This window comes from Cololabis saira, chromosome 23 (genome assembly GCF_033807715.1).
Source record: "Cololabis saira isolate AMF1-May2022 chromosome 23, fColSai1.1, whole genome shotgun sequence".
NCBI classification, from domain to species: domain Eukaryota; kingdom Metazoa; phylum Chordata; class Actinopteri; order Beloniformes; family Belonidae; genus Cololabis; species Cololabis saira.
Genome location: NC_084609.1, coordinates 4638641 through 4647640, shown reverse-complemented (window position 1 = coordinate 4647640; position 9000 = coordinate 4638641). Strand labels below are relative to the sequence as shown.

The 9000-nt window shown below is 44.1% G+C and overlaps 1 protein-coding gene across 1 annotated transcript in view; it reads right to left on the bottom strand.

Moving 5' to 3' along the window:
- Positions 1-8648: 8648 nt before the first annotated feature.
- The window catches only part of LOC133424561 (collagen alpha-1(VII) chain-like), a 153072-nt gene continuing 152720 nt past the window's right edge, over positions 8649-9000 (bottom strand). Inside the window, exon 77 of the mRNA XM_061715236.1 lies at positions 8649-8671. Coding sequence (XP_061571220.1) covers positions 8649-8671 — 23 coding nt within the window. The remainder of the gene's footprint in view (positions 8672-9000) is intronic.

Sequence of the window (9000 nt, the reverse complement as noted above, 5' to 3'; positions counted from 1 at the left end):
TTCAAAAGTTATGGCAGAGAAAAGTATTCTAGGGGGCGCTGTTGAGCCGTTAGGCCACGCCCATTAATGCAAACCATGAAATATCAAATTTATCGCCAAGTGTGTCTTGCATGTGTAACCTGGGGAAAAAAATGAAACTTAACAGATGTGTAATCTGTTGAAAGAAAAGAAAAAAACTATTGTTACAGTGTGAAAAAACACTTGTGGTAAACAATTTTTATTTTTATTTCATTGAGCATTATTTTCATTTAATTCATAATCACATTCCTTATTTCATTTTGCATTTGAATATTAATTAATTTCATCCCAGAGGTCAGAGTTGATTCAGAGTGGTTCTGTGAAGAAAAGGCTCTGTCATTGGTCCATACCGAGGCAGCTGAATCGCTATTGGTTTAAAGTTGTTATGTCCCGCCCTAGCGCAGGTTAACGGTACGTGCTGTGAGAGTTACACAGAGCAGAGACACGGGAGACACGTGTATGGATGAAAAATTAATACCACATTGATATTGTGCTAAACTGTTAAAAGGAGGAAGAGTTTGAGTCACAAAAAGTCGAGTGAACCACCGTGAGCGGCCCTGGGAACTTTACATGTGTTTAAACCTTTTATTTCTCGGTGAGTACTGTGATGCAGCAGCAGAGCTCCATGAGTTAACATCACCTCGTGGTGGTTTAGCCACTGACCTGGAGCATAAACTCAGTCTTGTGTTACTTTTTTATGTTAAAGGATAAAAAACGGGAATGTGTGTGTCTATAAAGAATATGTGAGCATTTTATTTACATTGTGAGAACAGAGAGTTATCATTTATGAGTTTCATGGGTTATGAGACTGCTTAATCCTGTATAGTAATGTGCTGAAACATGTGCAAAATGTGAGTATTGTGATAACAAACTCACAAATTATCAACAACAAATTTATTTTGCATTATATTATTTACCTTAATTCAGTGTAAGTGAGGATTTATTGCTGAACTGTGAGTGGTTCCCCAGATCATTTACATATGATTTTCTGATTGTTTATCAGTCATTTAACGATTTTTGTTTTCATTATAAAAACGGTAAGGTTAACAATTCATATGTTAACACTGCAATACAGCACTTATCTTTTATAAGTTAACAGTTAAAATAAGTGAATAGATTTATTTAAGCCTGTCATATTGTGCAGGCTGGGTTTTTTTGATGACCCTGGATTCTGGACTGAATGGATTCTCTCCCTGACGAGGGAGTGGCGAGCCAACCCTGTGAGCATCTGGATGAAGAGGACCTTCTCCATTCTTCATCGGTCGTCCTGTCAGTGTGGTAGGACTTTGGGAAAAGACTTAAAAGAACAACTGAAGCGAACTATTTTTTCATTTTTGACAAAGACATTTATTTTTATGAAGGGTGCACCCAGTTAAAAGACAATACAGAGAGACAATACTTACTGCCGGCAGAGATTGTAAATTGTTATTATTTTCTATGTGTTAATACAGTGGGTTTGCTGTAACTTGCCTTTGTGTGTCTCTTTACTCATTGTGGTGTCCAAATAATTACTCCTCCCGGTGAACCTAGAACATTCTGGTCCAGAGTATACTTACTTAGCAGGTGGGTTACACAGTAAAACTTGGCGAGCCAGGCCAGGAGGGAGAAATTCGATTAATACATTTCCATTCGTAATTAAATTAAATGGACACCTTTTGAGTAATTGAGTGTATTTGAAAGACTATTTAACAATTAAGACATTTTGATTATATTGATTCATCTCATTTTCAAGTTATTGACATTTCATCCTTACCTTGGTTAAAAAAATGGACATTGTTGTGACAAAGGGTGTCAAGATTCCAAATGCTGTCTTAGTTAGTGGGTTAACTAACACAGAGGTTGACAATGAGATCTTTGACTTTCTCAAGGAATATGGGTCAATCGCTAGAATAATTGAAATACCTACCACAGATTCTGACACCCAGGTAATTGCAGAGTTTGAGTATGGTGCTGCTGTAAAAGCACTTGAAACCAACGTCTTACCTTATCGAAGACCATGTACTACCAAACCTGAAGTTATCCATCATGTTCAGAGCCTTGCTAGTGTTTACACTAGTGACATAGGCACCAGTAAAACAGATACTTACCTTTCTGGGTTGAGAGACTTAGCCAAGTTGAGTGGCAGGGAGTTTGGAGATATCCTCCGTGAGGAGCTGGCTAGGATCAGTGAATCCATTAGTACTGAGACCCCAATTGAGATCACTGAAGACACTGTAGAAACTGAGCCAGCCCCTACACAAAGTGATATTCAAGCTGCCACCACTAGCTTTGTCAGCGCCCCCATTGAGGTGAGTCAGGCCTCTTACAGACCCCAGACCGGCACTGAGGTAAGAGATCTCCTCTCTCCTAGAGGGGAAAGAACCAGCTCCTTCAACTTACCTTCAGACCAACTCAGCACCCCAGAAGTGCAACGTGTTGTGGTTGAGCATATTGTCAAGAGCAGTGAAATTGCATCTCACTTTCATTCTCCATGTAAACTGAAACACTTTTCTGGGCGACTTCCTCAGCCAAGCTTTGAGGTCGACTACGACACGTGGCGCAACAGTGTCGAGTTCTGCTTGAATGATCCATCAACTCATGACTCCCAAGTGGTAAGGAAAATTGTTGAAAGTCTTTCACCCCCAGCAGCAAACATAATCAAGTCTTTAGGGCCCCGAGCCTCACCAAATGAGTACTTGACCTTACTTGATTCTGCTTATGCCACTGTTGAGGATGGGGATGAGCTTTTTGCACGATTTCTGAACAACAATCAAAATGCTGGAGAAAAAGCATCAGATTACTTGCAGCGGCTACACACAGCATTAAGTTATGTGGTCAATAAAGGTGGGATTGCTGCCCACGATGCTGACAAACAACTCCTCAAGCAATTCTGTCGAGGATGTTGGGACAGTATTCTGATCACCAGTCTTCAGCTTGAACAGCTCAAGAGTAAGCCACCATCATTCGCAGAGCTTCTTCTCTTACTGCGAACCGAGGAAGACAAACAGGCTAACAAAGCTAGCAGAATGAAACAGCACCTTGGGTTCACCAAGCCAAAAGTCATGTCAAATATGCAAGCTGCACATGTGTCCTACACAGAGGACATTGGCATGCCACAGGAAACTGAGCAAGCCTTCTTAGCCATGACCAAAGACATTCAAAAGCAGATAGCTGAACTTCAAGTTCAGGTGGCAAAACTCAGTGCATGCAGTTCGGACAAGATTGGTAAAAATAAAGCAACAGTAAATACAAAACAGAAACAAAAGACTAAACATACCCAGCCGGAAGGACAGCTTCAACAAATGACTGCGACATTGAAACCAAGGCCATGGTATTGCTTCAAATGTGGTGAGGATGGCCACATTGCATCCACATGCAACAACATGCCTAATCCCACACTTGTACAGGCCAAGAAAGCAGAGCTCAGGGAGAAGCAGCGCGCTTGGGAAGCCCAGAATGGCTCACCCTTCACTCCCCATTTAAACTAGAACGGGCTTCCATTAAGGGGCAAATGGAAGCCACGCAACCACCATGTCCCCCATCTACAGGTGAGCAAAAGCCTGCAATTCACGTCCACAGAATCACACAGGAAAGGAAATTTCCAAAACGCCTTGTGGGTAGCAAGTGCACAGCCAGTGTAAATGTGGGTGGGGTGGACTGCAGTTGCTTACTTGATACCGGGTCACAGGTCACCACGGTGGCCAAGTCCTTTTATCAGACCCATCTCTCCGATCATTCCATTAAACCCATCAGTGACATCCTTGAAGTAGAAGGAGCAAACGGCCAACCTGTTCCTTACCTGGGATATGTGGAGGTTGACCTCAAGTTCCCTAAAGCTCTCCTTGAGTCTGAGCCTGAAATTTCAACCTTGGCTTTGATTGTTCCTGATCTCCGGTCCAACAGTGGTGTCCCACTATTAATCGGCACCAACACTTTAGACCCGCTTTATGATCAGTGTTGTGACGGACCGTCATTTCCCCAAAACTCACCTTGTCATGGTTACAGACATGTCCTTCGCACACTTCAACTGAGGCGAAAGCAGGCGACAAGTGGAGAACTTGGTTTTGTGAAGCTCAGAGGGAATGGACAAGAAGTCCTCCCAGCGAAACAAAAAGTGCTGCTTGAAGGCTATCTGTGTGTCAACTCAGCCAACGCAGAGAAATATGGCTTGTTAGAGCAACCATCCAGGTCAACCTTGCCAGGCGGTGTGTTTGTAGACTGTTGTCTTATTTCCTTGCCAGAGCATGGATCCAACAAGCTGCCTGTTCTCCTTAGAAATGAAACCGAACATGACATCATTCTACCTACCAATTGTGTCATTGCAGACCTGACTGTTGCAGACGTTGTCCTCAATAATCATCATGCAGTTGATAGGGATGATGAGAAGCATGTTGTTGAGTGCTCTACTCACCAAGCAGAGGAAAAGTGTCCTGAGAAAAGCTTTGACTTCGGACCTTCTCTCCCTGAGGAGTGGAAGGAAAGAGTTACAATGAAGCTCAGTACCTTCTCTGACGTCTTTGCACAACATGACCTTGACTTTGGGCATGCAATAAGAATCCAGCACCACATCAAACTGAAGGACGAGACACCCATAAAACAGAGACCTCGTCCTATTCATCCTACGGATTATGAAGCTGTCAAGAAGCACCTCCAGACCCTTCTTGACGCAGGCGTAATCCGAGAATCAGAGTCCCCCTTCTCATCGCCGATCGTGGTGGTGAGAAAGAAGAATGGCGATGTGCGCCTATGCGTGGACTACAGAAAATTAAATCTGCAAACAATAAAAGACTCTTATGCATTGCCAAACCTCGAGGAGTCGTTTTCCACTCTCACTGGATCCAAGTGGTTTTCAGTGATGGACCTGAAGTCTGGGTACTATCAAATTGAGATGAACGAAAGTGACAAGCAAAAAACCGCTTTTGTGTGCCCCTTTGGATTCTGGGAATTCAACCGAATGCCCCAGGGAGTCACCAATGCGCCGAGCACATTCCAACGGCTCATGGAGAAATGCATGAGTGACATCCATCTAAAGGAGGTCCTGGTCTTTCTTGATGACATAATAGTGTTTTCGGACACTCTTGAAGAACATGAGACAAGGCTCATCCATGTGCTCAGCCGTCTCAGAGAATATGGCTTGAAACTTTCACCTGATAAATGTAAGTTCTTTCAGACTTCGGTGCGTTACTTGGGGCACATTGTTTCCAGTGATGGAGTGAAGACTGACCCTGAAAAGGTTCGTGCCTTGAAAACCTGGCCGAGACCACAGAACTTGAAGGAGCTCCAATCCTTCCTTGGATTCTCCGGTTATTATCGGAGGTTTGTGAAGGATTACTCAAGGATAGTCAAGCCTTTGACCAACCTCACCGCTGGCTACCCACCGCGACGGAAAGGGGTCAAGGTTGGTTTCAGTGATGGGAAATACCTCATCCCAAAAGAGCCCTTTGGTGAGCGTTGGGACTCTGAGTGCCAACAAGCCTTCGAGGCGATCATACACAAGCTAACATCGTCCCCAGTCCTTGGTTATGCAGATCCTAAGATTCCTTATGTGCTCCACACAGATGCCAGCACAACAGGATTGGGAGCGGCTTTGTATCAAGAGCAGGATGGGAGACTGCGTGTGATCGCTTATGCTAGTAGAGGACTCTCCTGCAGTGAGGCAAAATATCCAGCGCATAAGCTTGAATTCTTGGCCCTTAAATGGGCCATCACAGAGAAGTTTCACGACTATCTGTATGGAAACTCCTTCACCGTTATCACAGATAACAATCCATTGACATACCTACTTACCACAGCCAAGCTTGATGCTGTGAGCTACCGTTGGTTAGCTGCACTCTCAACATTCACTTTTGATATCAAGTATCGAGCTGGTAAGCAGAACGCAGACGCAGATGGTCTGTCAAGGAGACATCATGGTGCGCTGGAAAATGATGCCACATCACAGGAAGAGAGCCAAAGGATTGATCAGTTCACGTCCCGGCTATTAACTTCCATGAATAAGTTTGAGTTGGTGACTCCAGAGACTGTCAAAGCTGCTTGTCAAAGACATTCTGTGAGACAGGTTCAAGAGCTCTCACCCTTCTTCGGCTATGTTGAGTCACTTGCCATTCATGCAGACGCAATCCCTCTTGTCTTTGAAGAGGGTGAGTCACAGGATGGGATCCTAACAGTGCCTAAATACAATGAGTCTGACCTAAGGAGGCTGCAAAGAGAAGATCCTGTCATCAGCAGAGTTATCAAGCTGGTGGAATCTGACAACTTACCTGCAGATCACACAGCAGATTCTCCTGAAGAACGGTCGATCTTGAGAGAGTGGAAGCGGCTTCACTTGAAGTCAGGTCTGTTGTACAGGACACGGGAGTGTGAAGGACAAACTTTTTTCCAGTTAGTACTCCCAGATGTCCTACGGGCCATTGTACTCAGAAATCTCCATGATGACATGGGGCATTTAGGGATTGAACGAACCCTTGAGCTCACCAGATCACGATTCTACTGGCCAAAAATGGCCGCAGATGTGGAGAGTAAAGTAAAAACATGTGAGAGATGTGTTCGACGAAAGACTCAACCGGACAAGGCTGCTCCACTAGTTAACATCCAAACTACAAGACCAATGGAGTTGGTCTGTATGGATTTTCTTTCACTAGAGCCAGACAGTCACAACACTAAGGACATCCTCGTCATTACGGATCATTTTACCAAATATGCCGTAGCCATCCCTACCAGAGACCAGAAAGCTAGTACCGTTGCTAAAACCTTATGGGAACACTTCTTGGTCCATTATGGGTTCCCTGAACGCCTGCATAGCGATCAGGGCCGAGACTTTGAGTCTCATACCATCAAGGAGCTATGTGCATTAGCCGGTATTCGCAAGGTGAGAACAAGTCCATACCATCCCAGGGGAAACCCTGTGGAACGGTATAACCGAACACTCCTCAGCATGTTAGGAACTCTCAAAAACAAAGAGAAGACTCAGTGGCGAGACCATGTCAAACCTCTCACTCATGCCTACAATTGCAAGAGGAATGATGTTACAGGGTTCTCCCCATATGAGTTAATGTTTGGGAGACACCCAAGGTTACCCATAGACTTGGCCTTTGGGCTGCCTGTCAAAGGAAAAGAGTCCAGTTCACACTCCCAGTATGTAAAGAACCTGAGATCTCACTTGGAAGAGAGTTATCAGGTTGCCATTGAAAACTCTCGCAAGGTCGCAGAAAAGAACAAGAGGCGATTTGATAGAGTTATCAGAGAGTCCACACTGGCTGCAGGGGATCGAGTCCTTGTCCGTAACCTTCGTCTCCGCAACAAGCATAAGCTGGCAGATCGCTGGGAGCCCACAATCTATGTGGTTACCAAGCAAATGGGAGATTTACCTGTCTACTCTGTGAAACCAGAAAAGGAAGAAGGACCATCACGGACACTACACAGGGACCTTCTACTCCCTTGTGGATTTCTTCCTGAAACTGAGAGAGAGGAACAAAACACAAAGAGCAGTTCAAAGAAACCTCGAACAAGGCAGCAAACTGTTATCCAGCAAAATGAGGAGCCCCCTGCTTCAGATGATGACATATATGAAAGCTGGTACGCAACTGCTACCTTACCAGATGTCCAAGAGAACAGGGTTGTCAAGGCGTATGAAATGCCAAGGCACAGGCTTGCGCCTGCTCCAGGTGGGTATAGGCAAAGCCTTGAAACCCCTCACCCACAAAATATTGATGTGGATTCAGCACCAGCAGCTGTAAGACCAAGTGATGCCCTTCAGCCTGAAAGAGGGATAAGTTCATATGCTGAGGAGGAAGGAGCAGTTGGTTACTCCAAGACCCTAACACTTGATGAAACAGGAAACGTACCTGGAAAGGAACCGGAAAACTCATCTGAAAGACAAACGAGAAACTTACCTGAAAAGGAAATGGAACAGTCAACTGATAAGGAAACAGGAAACCTACCTGGAAAGGAAACAGAAATCGTACCTGACCAGGAAAATCATAACTTACCGGGAGAGCTGCTTGACACTAGTTCAGAACCTGTGGAAGGGAGTCCTATGGAATTAGAAGCTAAAGATCACACAGATGCAGAGATACCAACCCAAGAAAAGACAGAAGCAGACATTCCTGTCAGGAGATCACTCAGACAACGTGAGCCATCACGCAGGTTCCATTATCCTGAGTTGGGAAACCCCCTAGTTTCTGTTGTTACTTCCTTATTTCAGGGTTTGAGTACTGCCCTTACCAATTCTCTTAACGATAATGCCAGTAGAGATTGGTTAACAAACGTTCCTCTAGAAGTAACAGAGCCAGTAGTTACCCAACAGCCTTTTAATTATGCACCGGGACGTGCATACATTTAAGGGGGGAGAGTGTAACCTGGGGAAAAAAATGAAACTTAACAGATGTGTAATCTGTTGAAAGAAAAGAAAAAAACTATTGTTACAGTGTGAAAAAACACTTGTGGTAAACAATTTTTATTTTTATTTCATTGAGCATTATTTTCATTTAATTCATAATCACATTCCTTATTTCATTTTGCATTTGAATATTAATTAATTTCATCCCAGAGGTCAGAGTTGATTCAGAGTGGTTCTGTGAAGAAAAGGCTCTGTCATTGGTCCATACCGAGGCAGCTGAATCGCTATTGGTTTAAAGTTGTTATGTCCCGCCCTAGCGCAGGTTAACGGTACGTGCTGTGAGAGTTACACAGAGCAGAGACACGGGAGACACGTGTATGGATGAAAAATTAATACCACATTGATATTGTGCTAAACTGTTAAAAGGAGGAAGAGTTTGAGTCACAAAAAGTCGAGTGAACCACCGTGAGCGGCCCTGGGAACTTTACATGTGTTTAAACCTTTTATTTCTCGGTGAGTACTGTGATGCAGCAGCAGAGCTCCATGAGTTAACATCACCTCGTGGTGGTTTAGCCACTGACCTGGAGCATAAACTCAGTCTTGTGTTACTTTTTTATGTTAAAGGATAAAAAACGGGAATGTGTGTGTCTATAAAGAATATGTGA